Source organism: Astatotilapia calliptera, chromosome 16 (assembly GCF_900246225.1).
Source record: "Astatotilapia calliptera chromosome 16, fAstCal1.2, whole genome shotgun sequence".
Lineage (NCBI taxonomy): Eukaryota > Metazoa > Chordata > Actinopteri > Cichliformes > Cichlidae > Astatotilapia > Astatotilapia calliptera.
The window spans coordinates 31672438-31696280 of record NC_039317.1 but is presented as its reverse complement, the minus strand read 5'-3'; the positions used below and the strand labels follow the sequence as shown (position 1 = coordinate 31696280).

The 23843-nt window shown below is 39.6% G+C and overlaps 1 protein-coding gene across 5 annotated transcripts in view; it reads left to right on the top strand.

The window, feature by feature from the left end:
* The window catches only part of dnah7 (dynein, axonemal, heavy chain 7), a 75551-nt gene that overhangs the window by 21583 nt on the left and 30125 nt on the right, over nucleotides 1-23843 (top strand). For 4 of the 5 annotated variants that reach the window (XM_026144785.1, XM_026144789.1, XM_026144788.1 and 1 more), the window contains exons 25-42: nucleotides 741-909; nucleotides 1633-1735; nucleotides 2672-2799; nucleotides 3022-3234; nucleotides 4233-4331; nucleotides 6204-6452; nucleotides 7442-7591; nucleotides 10428-10610; nucleotides 12322-12498; nucleotides 12765-12896; nucleotides 15342-15563; nucleotides 16375-16572; nucleotides 20193-20348; nucleotides 20531-20699; nucleotides 21792-21918; nucleotides 22445-22664; nucleotides 22856-23482; nucleotides 23584-23829. In XM_026144785.1, coding sequence (XP_026000570.1) covers nucleotides 741-909; nucleotides 1633-1735; nucleotides 2672-2799; nucleotides 3022-3234; nucleotides 4233-4331; nucleotides 6204-6452; nucleotides 7442-7591; nucleotides 10428-10610; nucleotides 12322-12498; nucleotides 12765-12896; nucleotides 15342-15563; nucleotides 16375-16572; nucleotides 20193-20348; nucleotides 20531-20699; nucleotides 21792-21918; nucleotides 22445-22664; nucleotides 22856-23482; nucleotides 23584-23829 — 3568 coding nt within the window. The remainder of the gene's footprint in view (nucleotides 1-740; nucleotides 910-1632; nucleotides 1736-2671; nucleotides 2800-3021; nucleotides 3235-4232; nucleotides 4332-6203; nucleotides 6453-7441; nucleotides 7592-10427; nucleotides 10611-12321; nucleotides 12499-12764; nucleotides 12897-15341; nucleotides 15564-16374; nucleotides 16573-20192; nucleotides 20349-20530; nucleotides 20700-21791; nucleotides 21919-22444; nucleotides 22665-22855; nucleotides 23483-23583; nucleotides 23830-23843) is intronic. The other variant, XM_026144787.1, reaches the window with a different exon arrangement.

Here is a 23843-nt window from a genome sequence, read left to right as displayed (position 1 = left end):
TAACACAAAGATAAATTTTTTAGACTTTTCCTATCATCTTAAGGTGATATAATGTTACAGGTATAACAAGAACCAAACAAGGCTTTCACTTTCACTTTCAGTTTTTGTTACCCTTCAGCTATGCAGAGAAGGGTGAGGGAAATTCAGTGTAGAGGCTACATAGTGTAAACATTTGCATCTGGAAAGCCAAGAGCGAGTTGTCTGTCTAGGATACGCTACACATAGCTCAATGCTTACTAGTAAAAGAAAAAGTACTTTAAACAGGAAAGGGTCCAAGAGGACCAAGAAGTTGCTGCAGTTAAATTTTTTTGTAGTGAAGTTTCTTGCAAATTATTACAGCCTTATTCTCCCTGACAGGAAGAACGTTAAAGAGTATTTGACATTAATGTTAAAGGTTCTGTGCTGTAAGTCCACAGGTGAAGCAAAGTTTTTCAGAAAGCTTGTTGCTGCCGTCTGTGGCAGTGTCCAAAACAGTTGGAAAAAGAGTTCATATTGTTGCAGTAATGTTAAAATACCATAAAAGCTGTGCACACTCCTTCAAAACATAAATGGTGATCAATCAATGATTTTGGAAAATAAATATACATACACATATAGAAAGTGTGATGTACCTCACTGAAACTTTAATCTCTAGATTTCAGATTAAAAAGCTTGTAAGCCATCAAACATTCAAAGTTATATTTTCATTTACCTGAGAACAATAAATTCATTTTACTTACTGGTCATTTTTCCTTTTTCAGCACGCTGTTTGGAGCACTCCACCTTCATCTGGGAGGTGCTCCTGAAGGCCCAGCTGGCACAGGAAAAACAGAGACAACCAAAGACTTGGCCAAAGCTGTGGCCAAGCAATGTGTGGTCTTCAACTGCTCTGATGGTCTGGACTACATTGCTTTGGGCAAATTCTTCAAAGTGAGTAAATTGTGTTAATGTGAGTCAGTCCCAGCAGACATAGGCTACAGAGTTTTAGACGTAAGTGAAACGTGGCACTCGAAAAGATGTTTTACTTCACATAGCTCATCAAAGGAACATATTCATACATGCTGTTTCCGTCTTCTTTGGATGGAAGTGCGGCAGAACACACACATCTACCTTGGAATGTCCCACTGGTGTAACTATTAGCACTTCAAAGATGTAGATAATAGAAGAAGACACAGGGGTAAGGTTTCATTCTTACAGTGTTTCCCCTTCCCCACATGGCACACAGCCCTTTAAATGTCAGCCTCTTCACAGCCTGTTCTGAAAAATAAAATGTGGCACAGTGGTGCATTTGTTTGTGGTATACAAATATATGAAGACTGCGCCCGCCATAATTTTCTGATGTAAATATTGTGAATATTTATCCTTATAACAATAGCACCACACTAATAGGCCAGCAAGGCCGCCTCAGTGACCCACAGCGCCTCTGCGGCGGATCAGTGTCATGTAATTAGAAATGATCAGAATAATATAACTCCTTACACACATTTTTTTCCACGCTGATCCAAAAAATAGTTTGGATAAGAAGTAATGCTTATTTATTTAATTGTGTGTGTGTGTGTGTGTGTGTGTGTGTGTGTGTGTGTGTGTGTGTGTGTGTGTGTGTGTGTGTGTGTGTGTGTGTGTGTGTGTGTGTGTGTGCGCGCGCGCGATCAGGGCCTCTTGTCCTGTGGAGCTTGGGCCTGCTTTGATGAGTTTAACCGCATTGACTTGGAGGTGCTCTCTGTGGTGGCGCAACAGATTCTCACAATACAGAGAGGTTTGTGTTTGTGCCTTTCTCTCCCTTTGATCTTTAAGAAAGTTGGTAGCACACCTGAAACAAATTTGACATAATCTCAGCAGTGAAAAAGCAGGCTTTTCTACAAAGCACACTAACACTGGCGATGCCCAGAATTTCTCCCAGAAAAAAATTAAATGTTAGTAGGTTTTGGTTAATTAACAGATGTTAAGATGCTTGTTTTAACAGTCGTACATAAACATAGAGCTTTTCGTTGTTTCCTATTATGTCAGATTTTGGACCAAATAAAATTCCCTTGAACTTGTCTGGCCTACGCAGGATTTGTTTTAAACCATGGGAGTATTTTTTATTTTTTTATTTTTTTTACACAGATGCTATAACTTTAAGTTGGATAATCTGTAATGTTATTAGCCTGCTGTTGCCATTAACCATTTCACACACATAAAACCAGCTAAACAAACCTAAAATTCTAAAGAACCAAATTATAACTTTTACCTGTTTTACCTTTTACCATTTATTTATTACACATTAGAGTATACAGCATAGTCTATCTAAATAAACTGGTTTCTCTCTCTTTTTTGTCAACTACTGTACGTGCAGAGATGCAACTAAGGCCAACAGAGCTGTGCTGTTCTGTTCGTGCCTAAAAGCTACTGTTATAGCATACTGCTATCCCTATCTGTTTCCAAGTTGTCCTCCCCCGTCGCCCCCACTGGCACCTTAGTGCCAGTCGAAGTCAGTATTGTTAACTTTTATTACTGGAATCGTGCTAAGTTGACAGATTATTGAGTTTCTTAGCCTGCTGCCGCAAATGTTAGTACCGGTATATCAATTCATGTTTATATGTGCCACTTATGGAAATGTGCTGTTAGGAAATTCCCTAAATCAGCAGTTGGATTGAATCAAAAATCCATTTGTAGCTGACTATATTGTTTCTAACTGCACTCGTGCCCCCAGGAATTGCTGCCCACACCGAGATGTTGATGTTTGAAGGGACTGAGCTTAAACTGGATCCCTCTTGCGCTGTGTTCATCACTATGAATCCTGGCTATGCTGGACGATCTGAGCTACCAGACAACCTTAAGGTACAGTATCAGTTCTTGTCACTGTTCCTGTTTTAATTGTTCAAAATCTGATTCTTTTTTTTCTGGTAATTTAGGAAATGGTGCTGTCTTCTAAAATTAGCTCAAATTAGATTCGATTGTTTTATGTTTCTCTCTTCTACTACTTTAGCTCAGAATCTTTTGAGCCTTAAATCATGTTTTCATTTAGTACATCTTTAACTAATTTTTTTGGTTTCATACCAGGCTCTGTTCAGGACTGTCGCCATGATGGTACCAGACTACGCAATGATTGCAGAGATTGTCCTCTACTCATGTGGTTTTGTTAGTGCGCGACCCTTGTCAGTGAAAATAGTGGCTACTTATCGACTCTGCTCTGAGCAGCTCTCCTCACAGCACCACTATGACTATGGTATGAGAGCTGTCAAGTCTGTGCTAACTGCTGCTGGAAACCTTAAGGTACGTGAAAACAGATTCACGCTCATATGAAGGGAGACTGTGTTCTTAATTAGAGGGGCAGGGGAGGGATCACCGATCCGGGACGAGCTTCGAGCAGCAGAGAGCAAAATGGTTTGAATGTAAGCAGGCAACGTTAGCTCTGTTCCTCAAGCTCACTTCTGTGTGCTTTTTATTAGGAGCAGCACACATGTTCAGTGTGTGTATCCTCAAAACTGCCCTATTCTCAAGGCAACAGTGTTTAGGGGACATCTGTTAATTGAGCTCCAAAAAATAACCAGATTTCACTGTCAGCTGTTAAACTGCTAGACTGCAGTGGTTGAACTAAAGGACCCAAAAGTAAGGAAAGCATAATTGGGGTGTGCAACATTTCTCAGCTCTTGCTCAGTCTTTCCTGATAAAAGTGGTGCTGAGCAACTTAAAAGGCAACCACTCACATAGCTGAGTGTAAGGAATTGCTTCACCCTAAAAGAGATTTACTTACATTTTTAATGCACCAGAAGTAAGTTTTAAGTCAGGTTGGGTTATAAGTTGGTGTTTCTGGGGTATTATTTTTTAATCTATTTTTCCCCAGGAGCAATCTTTTAAACACAAGAGTCTGAGGACTGGCTCATATCGGTGCATTTCAGAAAAACAACATGACAAACTGTTTTGCAGAGTACTGTAATTTGTGAAAGAGAGGGATGTGAGTCATAGTGACCTTATGCATACTGAGAATTTTATCATTGGGTTCTGTACAAGCATAGCAGAAAAATTAAGCCTGTCTTTTAAAATTTAGGTTTTTTTGTTTTGTTTTTTCATATGGAAATGTGTTTTGTGAGTTCCCTAGCAACAGCTGCTGATTTCTATTTTTGGCAAATATGGCAAATATTGTTTTTCTATGCATTACATATCTTCATCCTTTTCCACTGTTGTGGTGTTTAGGTCTTTACATTTATGCTCAGAATGGTGCCTTGTCTGATTCTCTTCTCTTCACCTCAGAGTTGTTTGTTTTACCACAGCTCACCTTTCCAGAGGAGAATGAAGACACCCTGTTGCTGAGATCCATTATTGATGTCAATCTGCCCAAATTCCTGGACCACGATCTGCAGCTATTTGAGGTGTGTGGAGCTCTGCTCGACTTGATAAATGGAGTCGTTCACATCAACTGATGTCAGCTCAAGTTAATTCCAGTCAGTTCATTTGAACCCATGATGCACAAGGACAATTTAAGCACCAGTCAGAACATCTGACTGGGTTATACGTGTGTTTGCATGAGTGAACGAATATTTATGTGTCTATCATTTGTCCTCAGTCCAAACATCAAAGTCAATGTGTGTTGCCGTTGTATGTTGTGGTTAGTATGTAAGGATCTGTACAGGGAGTGCAGAATTATTAGGCAAATTGTATTTTTGAGGAATAATTTTATTATTGAACAACAACCATGTTCTCAATGAACCCAAAAACTCATTAATATCAAAGCTGAATGTTTTTGGAAGTAGTTTTTAGTTTGTTTTTAGTTTTAGCTATTTTAGGGGGATATCTGTGTGTGCAGCTGACTATTACTGTGCATAATTATTAGGCAACTTAACAAAAAACAAATATATACCCATTTCAATTATTTATTTTTACCAGTAACATCTCCACATTCACAAATATACATTTCTGACATTCAAAAACAAAACAAAAACAAATCAGCGACCAATATAGCCACCTTTCTTTGCAAGGACACTCAAAAGCCTGCCATCCATGGATTCTGTCAGTGTTTTGATCTGTTCACCATCAACATTGCGTGCAGCAGCAACCACAGCCTCCCAGACACTGTTCAGAGAGGTGTACTGTTTTCCCTCCTTGTAAATCTCACATTTGATGATGGACCACAGGTTCTCAATGGGGTTCAGATCAGGTGAACAAGGAGGCCATGTCATTAGTTTTTCTTCTTTTATACCCTTTCTTGCCAGCCACGCTGTGGAGTACTTGGACGCGTGTGATGGAGCATTGTCCTGCATGAAAATCATGTTTTTCTTGAAGGATGCAGACTTCTTCCTGTACCACTGCTTGAAGAAGGTGTCTTCCAGAAACTGGCAGTAGGACTGGGAGTTGAGCTTGACTCCATCCTCAACCCGAAAAGGCCCCACAAGCTCATCTTTGATGATACCAGCCCAAACCAGTACTCCACCTCCACCTTGCTGGCGTCTGAGTCGGACTGGAGCTCTCTGCCCTTTACCAATCCAGCCACGGGCCCATCCATCTGGCCCATCAAGACTCACTCTCATTTCATCAGTCCATAAAACCTTAGAAAAACCAGTCTTGCGATATTTCTTGGCCCAGTCTTGACGTTTCAGCTTGTGTGTCTTGTTCAGTGGTGGTCGTCTTTCAGCCTTTCTTACCTTGGCCATGTCTCTGAGTATTGCACACCTTGTGCTTTTGGGCACTCCAGTGATGTTGCAGCTCTGAAATATGGCCAAACTGGTGGCAAGTGGCATCTTGGCAGCTGCACGCTTGACTTTTCTCAGTTCATGGGCAGTTATTTTGCGCCTTGGTTTTTCCACACGCTTCTTGCGACCCTGTTGACTATTTTGAATGAAACGCTTGATTGGTCGATGATCACGCTTCAGAAGCTTTGCAATTTTGAGACTGCTGCATCCCTCTGCAAGATATCTCACTATTTTTGACTTTTCTGAGCCTGTCAAGTCCTTCTTTTGACCCATTTTGCCAAAGGAAAGGAAGTTGCCTAATAATTATGCACACCTGATATAGGGTGTTGATGTCATTAGACCACACCCCTTCTCATTACAGAGATGCACATCACCTAATATGCTTAATTGGTAGTAGGCTTTCGAGCCTACACAGCTTGGAGTAAGACAACATGCATGAAGAGGATGATGTGGACAAAATACTCATTTGCCTAATAATTCTGCACTCCCTGTATATACAGTATGTTCCATCATTCCACTCCAGTATTCTCTACCAATTCTCATTTTTCATATCAGGGTATCACCTCTGACCTCTTTCCGGGAGTCAAACTCCCAAAACGTGACTACAATGTTCTACTGGAGGCCATTGAGGATAACTGCCGGCAAATGAACCTTCAAGTCACAGAATTCTTTGCTGAGAAAATCCTGCAAATCTTTGAGATGATGATAGTGAGACATGGCTTCATGTTAGTGGGTGAACCGTTTGGTGGAAAGACCAGTGCTTACCGTGTGCTGGCAGCTGCCCTTCATGACGTTTTTAAGAAGGTGAGATGTTGTTTTAAATCTAAAAATCTAACCAGTGGATTGTAAAATAGAAAGTCCCAGCTCTATTTGCACTCTATTGACACTTGGACTTAACGGGGTGGTTTGAGTGGTTGAATAAGAGTCATGATAATGGCAACAACAGCATAAGTGGTTAAAAGTGGCACTTGGCCTTAGGTTGAATGGCATTTAATATGTTCACATATCATGTTCTGAAAGAAACGGAAAACAAAGCTTATTTTTAAGTGGCTGACAAAGCAGAGTTAGTAGTTTTTAATAGTGCTACCTGAGTCCTTAATACATAAATTTAATCTGTGAAAGAAAAAAACAAAACCTAGCCCTTTGTGTCAAGTAAAACTATGTCTTACATGCAATATTCAAGGCTTATCTGAGCTACATGATTGTCCCAAGTAAACACATCCATCCACTTTGTCAGAGCTGTAGTCTTTGTTTAGTAGTTATCGATCTCCCAGAAAGGACCAGAACTGGCTTGTTGTATTTACATGGCTGAGAGGGCTGAGAGGCATCCCACCAAGGAGACAGATGAAGGCCTGCTGATGGAGCGCCTGGGAATGCCACATTTATCATCGTCATCCTTGTCGCTGCACATCCACTGATCATGTCCAGCCTCCCTCCCCTCACGCTCCATTTTTGTTTTTTGTTTTTTTCCTCCAGCAGTTTTTAACTCAAACTGACATCCTATCTGAAGTGCCATTTGAAGCAGGTTTTGCTTCTCTTCTTCAGTTAGCACGAATCCTGTCATACTGGCAGTAATTTTGTAAGCAATTTATGTGTCAAGGCAAAGACAGGTTGGTCAAATGAGTGTCATAGAAACACATTTAGTCTGTTTTTGCCTCAACTACGGAGTGCAGTCATCTTATGTATAATCATGTGGCTCACGTTTGTCTGATTTGTATTTGTCTGGACACCTTTTGTTTTTCCCAGTAAGAATATCTCTTTGCACACATGGCTTTTTTGTGTTGTTATATCAGGGTCTGATGGATGAGAACCAGGTACAGATCACAGTAATCAATCCCAAATCCATTACCATGGGCCAGCTGTACGGCCAGTTTGACCCTGTCTCTCACGAGTGGTCTGATGGCATCCTTGCTGTCAGCTACAGATCCTTCGCTGCCTCCCAGGTAAGACTGCTGCCTATGAATGGTTTGCAAAAGCCTGCAGAGTACTAGCAGGAGATCATCAGAAATTTCAGGTCAGAAACAGTCAATGAGTCAAAAAGTTAAAGCAACTCTACTAGTACTTACTACTACTGCTATTACTACAGGTATCTGAGCACCAAAACATCAAAATCAGCTGACCCTTTGCTATGCTAACTGTGCTCTAAACAGGGTTATAGTGAATCCTTTTTTCTATTTTGCATCATATTTTTCCTCTCCCAGTGGTGGATGCTTGTTTCAGATATGAGATAAATAAGAATTATTTTTAACAGTTAGTCATGCACAGCTATTATATCAGGGTCCAACTATAAAAGTATGAAAATGGAACTGGGCAGAACAGGTGTACACTAAATCCTTTTTTTCTGTTGCTTTTCTTTTTGGACAAAATGCTTTTCTGTTGAGAATATAATTAGCAGTTTTATGCATGTGATTTTAGTGCTTGCAGTTTAAATATATTCTGCAGATAGTGCAGAACTGTGATTAAACTGTTAAAGGTCGAGTAAGCTTTTTGAAATTCATGAACTACTGGACTAGCTGTCTCTTTCTCGTCCCTGGATCCAAGCAACATCATCCTGCAAGGATGTTTTCTTTGTGGAGTAGAAATTGACTATACTTTATTGCCGCATAATTTTAGCATTTCTGTAACATTATTGCACTTATCTGTCAGCTCATAAAAATGTTTTTGGAACAACTTTGTATCAGTTAAAAGTAAAAAAAAAAATAAAAAAATAATTTATTATTTGTTTGTCTTCGTGCAGATAAATAAAAATTTTGAATGGGAATGTTTGCCAGTGTAGATTATTCTGACTTTATTGCGAGGCAGGCGGCAATACAGCATATGCTTTGTTCGTAATGAGTAATTCAGAACTGAATCAGGAAAGCAGGAAACTGCTGTTGCACTCCCCCTGCAAGGTAAAACTTTAAAGCACATGGTAATTGTGGTACAGTTGGACCAAATGTCCTATGTGCATCCACCTACTGTTGGTAGCTGTGCAGGAATAAGATGAGATCGAGATACATTATTGTCTGCTCACCCTCAGTTAATGAGTTTTGACGGATCTTTATACAATAGGCATGACATTCCAATTAATTGCAAGCTAGTAGAAAGAAAGGCTTCAGTGGCAGGTAAACAAGAGAAACATTCGGCTGTCTTGTTAAAATTAGGTCTTTAATAACTCTCTTTCATTGTGACACACACACACACACACACACTAGACACACACAGGCAGACAATTTACAGGCTGCACTAGAGGCATGTCCTAATGGAAAATCATTTCTTCCCTTTATTCTCAGTGTTTCCAAATTAAGTTGTCATTTAAAAAAAGTGTTAGTATATAAAGCTGTCATATTACAAATTGTAAGGAGTAACATTATATACTGATGCAAACAAAACAGAAAACAAATCTAGCTTTTTTAAAGTCATTTTCTTCTGCAGACAGTGGTCTTCTGTTGTTTTTGCTCTCTTTTCCTGCAACACATTTTACTAAACTCATTTCATGTGCACTAATCTGGAGTAAACTGCGTTGTAGTGTATTAAATTTCTGCATACAAAATGCTTTTTTTTTTTTTTCCCCCCAGATCATTAAATTACTGCATGTTCACTTCCCTCACAAGCACCAGATGGCCCAGGCCCAGGCATCTCCATTTGTTTATATTATAACAAATCAATTTAAAGTACAGCTCTTGCCAGCCCATTTAACTGGAGAATTGACACTTGTTGTCAGCCCCCATTATGACAATGTGGGTGTTAATTTCATTTATTTAGCAGACATTCTTCACTTACATTGTAATTCACAGGAGTTCAGTTGTGACCTTGGAAGTATGCACAATGATTTCAGTGTGCAGTATGTGGGCAATACTGGCACATAAAGTTGTAAGACATGCACTCTTTTCACAAACCTTTAAACACATTTTTTCTAACCCTGAACATCATAATTATCAACACTCGTGTTTTTCCTGGTTTCTCTGATATTTTCAGACCACGCCCACCTTCTTTGCATTTTCTTCTGGGAAAATTCCTTAATGTGCATGATCTTCAAACTTTATTTTGAATATTTGTTTTGTTGTTAAATTTGTTGATTACCAAAGTTTCCAGATCGCCATGCTTCATGCACGGCATACACGACATACAGGTAAAGCCCACACAACCTGTTGGTGCAACTGGGCAACATGCATTCGGACTGAAGGTGTATATGTGCTTGCTAATCTGTGCACAGGCAGGACAGACCGAATTACCTCGCTATCTTAGCTGTTATTTTGATACTTCAACTCTTCTCACAGACTAAAATAAATAACTGCAGGTTGAGTACATCTGCGACTCTTTGGATGCTGAGAGCTGTTGACTTTTTTTTTTCCAGCAACAGAGTGAGTAACAGCTATTTTCAAAATGAGCTGGACATTTCATACTGATCTCTGACTGTAGCTGGCTGTGAGATGAGTGTGCAGGGATCATCTATAAACTGCAAAAATGAAGATACTACAAAAATATAAAACTTACAGAGTCACCAGAATGATTTTACACATCACTAAACTTCTGTTGGTTGTACTAAACAGTCATTTTTAAAGGCTTTATATTTCACTGTACAACACTGCATAACTTCAGTGTTATACAGAGTCACTGCACTCATAAATGGTCTTCTGATGACTATATCAACATACTGCTGGCAAGCAAGCAGCTCATGATTGTGGTTAATAATCGTAACCTTACTTTATGTTTTGACCTCACAGCTTAACAATTTAGCTTCAGTTGTGTTGAAATGATTTCTTATGGTATGAATTTCATATTCCTTGTGTGTCTCAGAGCCCTGACAGAAAATGGCTCATCTTTGATGGTCCAGTGGATGCTGTGTGGATCGAGAACATGAACACAGTACTTGATGACAACAAGAAGTTGTGTCTGATGAGCGGTGAGATCATTCAAATGTCACCACAAATGAGCCTCATCTTTGAACCCATGGACCTGGAGGTGGCATCTCCAGCCACGGTGAGAGATTCCTTTAATTTAATCTGGCTATCAGGCAGGTTCTACTTGTGGCTCTGTATGATGTCAATGAGTGCAGATACTTCTATCATGGCACACAGCTGTGCCTTCAATCTGAAGAAAGCCTTGACGGTAAGGTGGTCTTAAGCTAAAACAGCTTATTTCAGGCAGAAGATGAACCGAGGTCCTGAACCAAAGCCAAGCACAAGATAAATAACGACAGAACTATAAATAGTGAGGCCACCTTGAAGTTCAGTCATTCATGAATACTCTGGTCAAAAGCCTGTTTTAGAGGACTCGACCTCTGCGGTCTCTGGGTTTGTTTATTGGGAATTTTTTTTTTGTTCTATTGAAATTCTCTTTTTTTTAATGTTTCAATAATTAGAATGACAGATGTTTCTGTTTTGTTGTGGGACTGTGAAGAATTTTATTCTTGGGAATTCAGCCCCCTTTTCTGCCTTTTTCTGCCATTTTGAAATGTCATATTAACAACATCAGTGGGGGTTATTTGACTGGTTGATCTTCTCTGTTTGCAGAATTACTGAAAATCTGAACAGATATATGTATTCACCCATTCCATGTCCTGGTGAATACATTTATACAAATAAAAACGGTTCTCAGACGTAATTTTCAAGATAGACAAACACACTCTAAACGAGGTTCAGGCTCTCGGTTCATGCATGCTGTGGTATTTTGAGCCTTTGCAGAGGTATTCAGTCTTCGAATGCTACTTTTCTGTTTGCACTGTTGTTATTTATACGGCCACCTCTGCTATTGGCTTTGGGAGACTCTAGACAGCCATGCGCTAACATAAGCCACATTTCTTTACGAAGCCACAGTGACATTTATCAGGAGGGCATAACACTTGAGATAGCATCCTCCCCAACCTCCTCCTCACCGTTTCCACCCTCCACTGTGTAATTTCAAAGGTGCTAAAGGAAATGTGTGCTATAGGGTGCGTAATCTGTCAATCGTCAAAACAAGAGATCACAGGGGTGACACACCTCTCTCTTCCATTTGAAATAACCTGCAGTCCTTGTGTACCTGTAGTTTTCTTGCAGTATATATTCTTTGGTTATTTGTTGTGAGGCATAAACAAAGGATGTGCTTCAAATGCATAGATGTCTTGAGAGAATAGCTTCTGCCTCTGCTTTTTTTATTAAACAGACTTCTATTTTTGATACTCTATAGCCTGGCATCTGTTCCTTTCATTACGCTGAATGAAGAGGCATCAAACATTTTGTGATCACAGTGAACTCTTCCCAATTTGTGCATTTCCAACACTTTTGTGCACTATTGATCCCTCAGTTTTTATTTCTCTGTTTAAGAGTATGTTTATTAAAACCTTAACTTATTTACTGTTTTTGATAATATCTTCTAGCTTTATTAGTACTTCTTTGCCAAGCTATTAATGGGATGTTACAGAGAACTTCTGTCTTAAGGCAGCAACTCTTTCATTAGATAATAATTACAAATGATGTGATCAATGCACTGTGCATTAATTTGCACTATCAGTATATGTTTTTTGCTCCACTGCCATTTTTATATCACATCTACTTTCAGCATTGTATAGCTTTGTCTTCTGATAAGGAGTCTATCATAATTCTGCCTGACGGTTTATAGTTAATGTTATTTACGAACAATATTCTTGTGAGTGATGAAGGATAACTGTTTACATGTTTATTTTCTAATGTGATATAAATGATTGTGGCAGGTGTCTCGCTGTGGTATGATCTACATGGAGCCACATATGCTTGGCTGGCGGCCTCTCATGCTGTCCTGGCTCAGTACCCTGCCTCCTACAGTCAGTGCTACGCACAAAGACCTCATCACTGCCCTCTTTGACCGCCTACTGCCAGCCTGTCTACAGCTCATTCGAAAGGCCACCAAGGTGCTTAGAAACTTTTTTTAAAACACTTTCAAGTTGCCAGTACTTCGATTTTAGAGCAGCAAGTGGTCCAGTCAGCCAGGAATTGAACAGAAACTGCCTGGGGCATTTGCATGATTTCTTTTGCAAATGAATTTTGTGTAATTTTAGTTTTATGCTTCTGTTACTTTCAGATGTTTATAGTTGCCTTCTATACTAACAAATTAATTTTTTCTGAGGCTGGTTGACTTTTTTTTTAAACATCATTCTTATTCCAAATTTGATTTTAGGAGCTGTCTTCAACGTCTGACACCAACCTAGTGAAGTCCCTCATGAATCTGATGGACTGTATGATGGATGAATTTCAGGATGAAGCAAAGATTAAGAATGTGGATGAAAAAAATATTTGCTCCTGGCTGGAGGTTTGTTTCCACACTACTGCTGCTAATGCTGCTACTTTCTATTGAAGTAATATAAAACATAGTAACATATGAAATAAGTAAAGGTCTTTATACCTTTTTAGCATTTTAGCCCAACCCTAAAAGATGGCTTTACAGAGCAGTCCACAATATACAGTTTTCACTTCCTACAGTCATTGCAGCTCTGTACCTCTTTGATATGCATAAATCGGCATACAGCATTTTGGCTAATTAGTTGATATGACACAGTACAAACAGAAAAAGTCAAACTCGCAAGAGCTTAGAATTACTGAACCAACATCCAAGACTCCCCATTGTGTCCGTTCTCATTTGATCACATTAAAAAATATGCGGTGTACTGCAAATCTGAGTCCTGTTATATGCACAGAATACAAATTGAGAATATGTCTCATAAAAAATTGGCACTGTCAGGTTCTGTTTTGTGTTGACGCTGTAAGTCTGGGATGTTGCTCTTGGAAGTGTAAGGAAATGCTTACATGAACGTAAATGAGAAAAAAATACTGCTGTTACTTTGATACAAAAAACGCCCAGTTTGTTTCTAAAATCATACTTGAGTAATACAAATTAATACTGTAGTTTAAAGTATTAAAGTGTGGAAGCATTTATTTTCTGTAATCTGTAGCTCAGTGTTAACAATACAGATATAACACAGAAAAGAAAATATTCCTTTTGTCTTTCTAAATTTACTGCATTAATAGGGTCTGCCCCGACAAAAAACGGAAAAATTTTAGCAGATGAGCCCTTTCATCCCCCCCCCCGTTCCAATTGATTTTTTGCCTCTGAATCATGTCTTTTGAAAGCACTGCTATTATCCCCCTGTGGCATACTGCACTGATGAATGCCTTTCAACCCTCGCTCCTATGTTTCTCAGCTAGTCATTATCAAAGTGTTGAATTAATCAGCTTTTTAACAGCAGGAGCTATCATGAGGCTGCTAAGCTTCATTTCCAATTCCTACAGTATCCCCTGCTGGGTTTTTGTTCTAACAAAGGTCCTCTCTTTTTGGATTTTGTTTTTTGTCTCATTTAATAACCTGGACAGTACTTGGAGCTGGGCTGGTGTGCCTGAATGCTTTAAATTAGTATAATAAACACAACCTATGACTCTTTAGTAAAATGTTTTAGAACAGATCCTATATGTCCATGGGATTTTTATTTTTATGCTAGACTGGTGGTATCTGTTTACCTTCTCACGCCCACCAGAATATGTAGTCTATTTAGTCGTCTAAGACTGCTCATTGGGTAAATATACTACGGTGTAGAAGTCTTTCACCAGGACATTCCAGGAGACAGGCGGGCCCTAAAACATGTCCTCCAGCAGGCGATTGGTGTGAATTTCACCTAACCAACCATCAAAAACACACTTCATGAAGGTGGCCTCAGAGCCTGACATCCTCTAGTGGGCCCTGTGCTCACTGCATGGAGCTCAATTGGCATTTGCCATAGAAGTGGCAGGTCCACCACTGGAATCCTGTGCTTTTCACAGATTAGAGCAGATTCATCATGAGCACATGTGACAGGCAGGATCTGGAGAAGGCATGTTCAGTTTGACCAGTTTGGTAGTGGGTCAGTGACAGTCTGCGGAGGCATATCCATGGTATTTGAATGAAATCCTTGGACCCATCGTCAGATGCTGTTGCAGAGGGGTCCTGGGCTTCTCCTGGCCTCAGGTAGTGAGATGATTCCTCGAGGATTAAGGAATTAATACTACTCAGTGGCTCCGCACAGTTTTTCTCATCAGACATTTTTAAATGTCTTGGAAAGTTGTCTTTTCAATGTATTTTAATGTTGTTTGTGGTGAGTGGGATGTGATTAGCTCATAAACAACCCCAGTTTCCTGAGTAGAGGAGTAATTTTTTTTTTTTTAACTTTGAGCTTTCGCCATTGATTTCATCAATCATATCCACAACATATATCCATACTGTAGGCGCCAGATGTCTGCTTTAGAATTTTATTTACATTTGAGTTCGTATTTGTTTTATAATTCATAGATTCATTACATAAGTCATCTTTTCAGGATTAATAAATATGAAAATATATGTTGTGTTTACATAAAGTAATGTTTGGGATTGGAATCTAAAAGGGGGTACCTCTTACTTTAAGTATGTAAGTGCAATAGTAGCATGAAACCCTGTGTGAGGGGGAAGGGGAGGAGCATGGACAGAGCGGTTAGGAGTCTCACGGTTTTCTGACCGTGTGCACAGGTAGTTCTGGATAACCTTTTTTTTTTTTTTAAACTTTCATGCTTATTTAGGAAGGAGTTCATTGTTACATCTTCAGTTTGTGATAAATAAACAGTCTTCAAATGATAATGCAACTGGAAGCATTTCTTTTGGAAACCAGGACTTGGTTTATTGGCAATTACCCTACACATACTGATATGCTTGAGCAGTCAAAACCAGTAATGATGTTCCTTTTCTTTTACAAAGGGCATGTTTACGTTCTGCCTGATCTGGTCAGTGGGTGCTAGCTGTGACGATTTGGGCCGAGTAAAGTTTGATGCTCTGGTAAGAGAGGTGATGAATGGCCCCTTAAGTAAGGAGACAGCAGCCCGCCATGGCATTCTGGTCACTGTGGAGGCTCCACCGAATCAGCTGACACTCCCCTTACCCACTAAGGGAACCCTCTACGAGTACTGCTTCGTTAAAGAGGTAAGAGTGCAAGAGGTAAGATACTTTTGTGCATGATATTTATAAGATGCTGGTATATAAATTTCAAGTGTTTTAGGATTAGAATAAATCCTAACCCTGAATAAAATAGAATAAAAACAAGAAAACTGAAGATAGCAGTGGTTTTGTTTTTGCCATAATCACAATATGTACAAAAAAGAACTTAACTCTGAGTTTTGTTATCTAGATGGAGTGACATACCAATAAATCTTTCCTCCCCTGAGATTGTTGGGGAAAAGGGACAGTAATTTATTGTCTGTCTGTGACCTTTATGGTTGCATACTGCAGTCTCTTTCACATCCCGCCATCTGGCTTTAATGTGCTGTAAATTTTAGTAATTTTTTATTTTTCATTCAAGGATTGTTTTCTTAGAAAAAGGTTAGTTCCCTTTTCAACACGGACATTTGAGATATTCTTAATATCTGCTTTGAAAAGGACATATGTACATGAGAGATAACATACCAGATGATGAAAACACACACACACACACACACACACACACACACACACACACACACACACACACACACACACACACACACACACACACACACACACACACACACACACACACACAGGTTGTGATCCTTGTACCCTCTTATTCCTCGTGCTTGTGATCTGAGGAGAGCAATTCCTTCCTGCTTTAAGCAGCAGTTTAACTGTTGACAAGCCCGGTGGCCATTTCATCAAATAGTATTATCTGTGATTAGTAGTCTGGTACTGTATGTGTCCAGCACTCACTGAGCTTTATATCGTAAATGAAAGTTTCGTCTTTTCATTATTTCCATGTCAGGGCCCGGGCAGGTGGGAGCTTTGGACAGATAAGTTAAAGGCTGCTCCCCCCATAGGCAAAGACATGCAGTTCAATGAGATCATTGTTCCCACTGAGAACACAGTACGCTACATGGCACTGATGGAGCTACTCGTCACTCACCAGAAACCCACTATTTTCATCGGTCCCACTGGCACTGGCAAGAGTGTCTACATTACAGTGAGTCATGCAATACATCTACTTTACAGATCGAACCTTTCGAAAGCACTACAGTATTTTGTGTTAACGCAAACTGATTTGAGGTAATATACACAGTATAGCAAACTCTATGAAGCTCAAAGCTGTTAGTTCAAATGATGTCAGACAAGAACAGTCTTTTTACATTGCTGTAATAGAAGGATGTAATCATTACTTAGTGCCTAATTTGTAGTTACATTTAGAATAAAACCACTTTTGAATGTGAAATTGATCTAAGATGTTAATAGTCCACATTATTATAATAGCTGTCATTTAATACAACCTTTGTTAAGTCGTGCCTACCTACCCTGTCTCCCATCATGGTTGACGTGATCAGCAACTCTGTAGAACTCATATGGTAACAGCTGCTTTTTGCCTCTTTCTCTAAAAAACAAACAACAACAAAAACAACTGTGTCACCATATGGCGACCTTCCACTGATGCTCTATTGTATCTCAACTACAAGTTGTCCAATTAGCTCCCTCCTCTGGTTTTGTCGGTTGGTTGAATGACATCAGAATTTCAACCAGCTTTTTCAAAATAAAGTACAATAAAAATGAACTATTGGTTGTGGCTTTCAAAACTTTGCCCGCAAAAGTGGCTCATCTTCATCTTAATGTGGGTGGATGTTCCATTTCACACACATTTCTAGAAGTCTGCGAACTGGGTGTCAACCTGGACTCTGCTCTCTTGTTCCCATCACATGTCAAATCCATCTTTAAATCTGCCCTTTACCACCCAAAGAACTTCTCCAGACAATGGCCTTCATTCTCAGACTGAAACCCACACTCATATCTTCATCACCTCCCTCCTAGACTACTGCAACAGTGTACTGTTGCCTAACAAAGCCCTTGGACAGTATATTCAGAACTTACTGTAGCTGCCAGTCTCTTACCCACACTAAGACCTGGCTCTGTTCAAGTTCTTCTCCTCACCTGCAAATACATACATGTCCTTGCTCTTACATGTCATCCTGAACTCTAATTTTTAAAATGAATGCCTTGATTATACTTTATTGCAAACACTGATACAGACAGCTGGCAACCTGATGGTCCAGTAGTCTTTCCTGATATACTTTAGGGCAGCTGATTTAAAATTGTCTAGTTTTCTTTTGTGAATGATCAGAAAACCAATCAAAGATCCAGGATTGCAATAATAGTGTTTCCTACTTTACTACAGTTCTGTGAAAAGCTATTTAATTTGCAATTGAAGGTGGTTAGTTGTGACATTTGGAGTGTAAATAAAATTAATTTGGTTGCATTTTTTTACATAGCTTAAATATTTCTTTCAGAACTCTAATGTTGCATTTTTCTATTTCCTGTACTTAAGAAGCTATGAATGCTCAGAAGACATTAACTTAGTGATGCAGTAGGTCACATGTCCACAAACAATGATGATAATATCCAGTCAGAACCACATCTTACATAGTACAAACAGTTAAATAAGTCATCTACGAGTAATACATATTGCTTTGGCAAAATGGCAATATGTATGTATTTTGATGGCCTGTAACTTTTAAAAATTGCATTGTAAAAAGGTAAAGATTATTCAAATTTTGATTAAATTCACTGAAAATCAGCTCACTCTGATGTGGTCTGTTAGGACATTTTTCACTTTGAGACAAAACTGGGACATTGCCCTGTTCTGCTATTATTATCTTGTCCACTTTAAAGCTGTTTTTTATTTACATAAATTGTTATCAGATACAGACAAACATTGCCTGTGCCACTGATAGCATCACTGACTCAGATGATTAAACTTATGTGTAGGACTTGCAGTCCCAGGCTAGAGTAAGTGCTGCGAGCACACCAATCATTTGGAGGCAGCTACAGAAGCCAGGTGTGAAATGACCACCTTGGAAGAATACAGAGTATCTCTCAGCAGTGCTTTGACTATTTATATCAAGGACTAATCCGTCCTCCGTTCCTTTGCTTCATTAGTTCATCCATTAGCAAGTTCAAACTTCAGACTCTGGGGTGAGTGGAGATCATCTCACTGGGGAGTCTGCCTTGTACTCCACTGTCTGTCTGTCTGCCTGCCTGCTGAAGTGGCTCTGTCCCATGTCATAACCAGCAGACCGTGGCAGAATCCCAAATCTGGCACAAGTGATAAACGCTCAGACTATGTGAATATGTATGGCACCGTGCCCGCACTTGTATCCTCGACCGACTACTTAAAGCAAATTCACCTGCATCACACTAATCTGGGGTGAGACTCAGACGAGTGGTGCTGCTGGTTTATAATTTAGGGAAGAGGGTGATGCACTTTGTCTGCATCTTGTGATCATTCACATCACACGCTCCCTTTGATTAAGCAGCTCATTATTCAAATAGTTTGACAACCTCCATATGACCGCTTAATATATGCTTATGCAGAAAGCAAGCTAAGGATGTGCTCTGAACCTAAAGATAAAATCCTAATAAAATGCATCAGCTCTCTATGTATGCTATGTTCCCTGTTCATATAAACACAGAAGGAGATTTGTTCAGGGGGTGCCCGTTATTTTGAGCTTTTAGTAAAATGTCCTTTCTGTAAACTCATGCAGTTTGAAAAAGTCACTGATTTTACCGTTTTAGCCTGTGCACCATTACTTTAGAGCTTCTCCTCAGGGAGACACCTCTTTTCACAATTTATTTTGGAGTCATTTTCAGGGATTAACTGAGAATTTTTTCTAATGAAATACATACTGACAGCCACTTTTAATTTTAATTAGATTAAAAAGCTTATCATAATCATTTGTCCAGATAAAATTGAAAATGATCCTTTTAAGGTGTATTTGTAACAGGTACTTTTGGTGTGTTAATTTAAAATGGGGTGAAAATGAGCACAGTGTTTTTTGTTTGTTTGTTTGTTTGTTTTTTCTGTGTGCGGCAATCAACAAGGTTATTAATTTTCTAGAAGTATTACTACTACTGACATACCTAGTTCTTTATAAATCACTTGTAGGATTTGAATAAACCAGAAAGAAAGCCTTTATGAGTATAAACCCTCCACTGAGTGCAAGAGCAAGATTTCTGTTTGTCTCATGTCTTGGAGTGTGATACCTTGTTGTCGAGGTCAAAAATATTAAGCCAATTTGATGTAAATATCCAGAGGAACTTTTACTTAGTGCCTCTGATATCGACTTTTTAGGTTAACAGAAGGTTTCAGTTAAGGCTGTGATATATACCTGGTTATAACATAGAGAAGATCAGCAGGAAAGGAGAGGAAGGTGAAGTAAATAAACTGAATAGCTGGAATACGTTGGTGTGACCATCACCCTTTCTACTAACGGAACACCAGATCTCTGATCAGTAACACATTTCTGTGTGATGTGTTATTAGTGTTTGTTCTTGCTTTATATCTGTGTATCTTTTTTATTACAAAGTATTATGTGACCTGCCCTGAAACTACAGATGTAAACTAGCAGGTTTGCTGTAATCTGCCATGTTTACAGTTTATATTTTTGATACACTGATGTCCATTAAGATGCATTACTCCTGGTAAATAAACAAATAATAAATAATGAACAAAGAAAGAAATGTAATATACTGTTTACCGTATGCTCCCATACCTTGAGATCTGATGATAACTTGTGTTCATATTTCAAATCTCTTGCCTAGGACTTCCTGTTGAATAAGATACAGAAGGATGTGTACACCCCATTGTTTATCAACTTCTCAGCCCAGACTACAGCTGCCCAGACACAAAACATTATTATTTCCAAGCTAGATAAGCGGCGCAAAGGAGTGTTTGGCCCTCCAGTGGGGAAAAAAATGGTAGCGCCTCTTTATCACCTACATTTTATTATTTTTGAACATCTTGTTTCTTTGCTGGTGTGCACTCGATCTATTGAGCATTAAACAGTGTGGCAGCGTACAGTTTTAAATACACCAGATAATTTGTTTTTCTCTAGTATATGCAGTTTAAGTTTAAGAATACTAATGTTACATTCTATTAGGTGGTATTTGTGGATGATGTAAACATGCCAGCGAGAGAGGTTTATGGTGCACAACCTCCTGTGGAGCTGCTTCGCCAGTGGCTTGATCACTGGAACTGGTATGACTTGAAGGACTGCGCCATGATTAATCTGACGGATATCCTGATCATATGTGCGATGGGACCACCTGGTAAGTAGCCGCACTGATACTTAAAGGTTAATTAGAAATGCCGTCAGCCAATGACAGAAATGTCAGTGCTTGATTAAAATGTTTGTAGAGTGAGTATTCTTGTTTTTCTGTTGCTCGAGCGACTGTTGAGTCAGTGTCACAAACCATTTCCTGCCGTTTTGTGAGCTTCTCATTGCCTTAAGGTTTTTACAAATGGAAAAAATGCTTACCACATCTGTCTCCAATACAACAACCAGTGTAAACATGAAGGCAGCCTCCTCCACTGAAGCAGCTGGCAGTGACAGCTGCAAAAGGAAGGGGATGGGAGCCACTCTCAGGTGGCCACAGTTTTGGTGATGCGTGAGCTGACAGTTTTTTAGTTTTTCTGAGGTCTGCGTATCTGGCAGCCACAGAAACTAAATGCTGTCCCAAGTGTTTACCAGCTGCCACGGTGATAGCTGGTCAAGATGACTCATCTCAAGAATTCAAATAAAAACAAAAAAATTTCACATGTTTAATTAAACCAATAGATTTTATTAATGTATAATTTTTATGTTAAGTTTAGATTTTTTCTTGCCATTGTTTGTCCCAATCGAAGAAGGTTGGAGGGATTGTCAATCTCAGGTAAAGGAGAGAGGAGAGGTACTGTGGCCTCAGTTGAGTTTTTCATTGATTTGACTGCTAGGTGCCCACCTTCTACACTTTGTTTCCCTGCATTAAACTATGACAGCAGGCCTCTTGTTCCTCTGGAAGCTGCTTGGTAGTCTGCCAAAACCACACTGGTTTTGCTGAGCTTCAGGTGATCGCAGTAACACCATGTGATCGTGGCTTCTATTGATCTTCTGTACTCAACCGTAAAAACTGTCTCAAAGGGAAGCCAGTATGTTTCTCACTGGAATCATGCCCTTCATTATATTGATAAAATGTCAATATATTAATAACTTGCATTTTGCAACAAAATGCGCTCAAAACCTTTGAACAAATTCCTTAAATTTTTACTACATATACTATACATGTATTTTACAGACAAGGATGTAAAATACTTGCTTTATCAGGCTTCAAACTGTGAGTTAGTAATTCCAGTTTGTATTTTGTTGTCTGCTTTTTTTTTAGGTGGGGGGCGTAACCCTGTCACTCCTCGGTTCCTGCGTCACTTCAACATGATCACCATTAATGACTTTGATGAGAAGACCATGTATACAATCTTCTCCAGGATCACAAATTGGCATTTTACCATATGGTAACACTAACAATTAGGATGTTGAGACAGTAATTTTATTCAAATTTACCAAATGTACCTGTGTAAATAACCATGCCTTGCATATACAGGATAATCAGTTACTCAATACTGCAGAAGATCTTTTTGAGCAAAATATAGTAAATACCAGCTAGGATCCAATTATTCTGTACATCAGTGTCTGTGTCAGTCATTTGAGGATTAAAGGTGGTACTTTTGCTCCCCCCTTTTTGCTCTGCCACATTGTTTACTTCAGAGACTATAAGACCAAAAGCAATCAGATCTTTTGGACAGATTTCAGATCTCCACTAGCACTCATCCAGGCACATATGGCAGCTGCATTTTAAAAATATATATGTTTTAAAGATGTTTTTGCATTTTGAAAACAGTTATATTTGTTTGAAGATAGATTCTTGATAATACCATATATTTATGAGTTCAGTGTTTAGTTAAAACAACAATTACAGATTAATTTTTCTGACTAAACTCCAGGAACAGGATCTCACCAATGAATTCATTTGATTTGCAGCTTTTTATTCCCCAAGGCATTTGCTACTCTGACCTCTCAGATCGTCCATAGCACTTTGTCAGTTTACCAAGAGGCCACCAAGAACCTGCTACCAACCCCCACAAAGTCCCATTACTTGTTCAATTTACGTGATGTCTCCCGGGTTATCCAGGGCATCTGCCTGTCACGGCCAGAGACTGCAGAGGAACAGTCTGTCATCAAACGGCTCTGGGTCCATGAGGTAATGTCGTACATTACAAACAGTATGAGGTACATGAAAGCAGCATTACTAAAGTAACCTAACGTATTGCTGTGGAAAGTGGAAATCCATTATATAATAGCTTCAGTCAAGCCAACAAGATTTGGTGTTGAGATCTGTCCATATCTGTCTCTGCACATGTCTGTTTCTTTCCTTTTCTTGTTAATCCACAGGTCCTGAGGGTGTACTACGATCGACTGGTCCACGACACCGATCGATCCTGGCTTGTAAGTCATCTACAGGTTGTGTGTCAGACTCACATGAAGGAGAACTTCCATCAGCTTTTCCAGCATCTGGACCAGGACCAAGATGGAAAGGTGACTGAAGATGACCTGCGCAGCCTCATGTTTTGTGACTTCCATGACCCCAAAGGTGAGGACCGCAGCTACCGCGAAGTTCATGACTTAGATCGGCTACGACAGGTTGTGGAATCACACTTGGAGGAGTTCAACAACACCAGCAAAGCACCAATGAATCTGGTGCTCTTCCGTTTTGCCATCGAGCATGTGTGCCGGATTTCCCGCATCCTCAAGCAACCCAGTGGCCATGCCCTGCTGGTAGGGGTTGGTGGGAGTGGGCGTCAGTCTCTCACCCGTCTGGCTGCCTACATGGCAGAGGCAGAGCTTTTCCAGGTGGAAATATCCAAGACCTATGGAACCACTGAATGGCACGATGACCTGAAACAAATCCTGAGGAAGGCTACGGAAGGAGAGGCTCATGGAGTTTTCCTGTTTACAGACGCTCAGATCAAAATGGAGTCATTCTTGGAGGACATTGGCAACTTGCTCAACACTGGTGAGGTAAAGTGGATGGAAGAGAGAGACTGACTACTTCATTCAGGTGAACAGATGGTGACACATGGAGAAAAGGTGCGAAATTGTAAATATTTTCTTATTTCCAGGTGCCTAACCTGTTTGCGGTGGATGAGAAGCAGGAAATTTGTGAGCGAATGCGTGTGCTGGACAGGCAGCGTGATAGAGAAAAACAAACAGATGGCAGCCCCTTGTCGCTTTTCAACATGTTCTTAGAGCGCTGTCGCACACAGCTGCATGTGGTGCTGGCCATGAGTCCCATTGGAGATGCTTTCAGGGACCGTTTGAGACGTTTCCCCGCACTCATTAACTGCTGTACTATTGACTGGTTTCAGGTGAGTGTATGTAT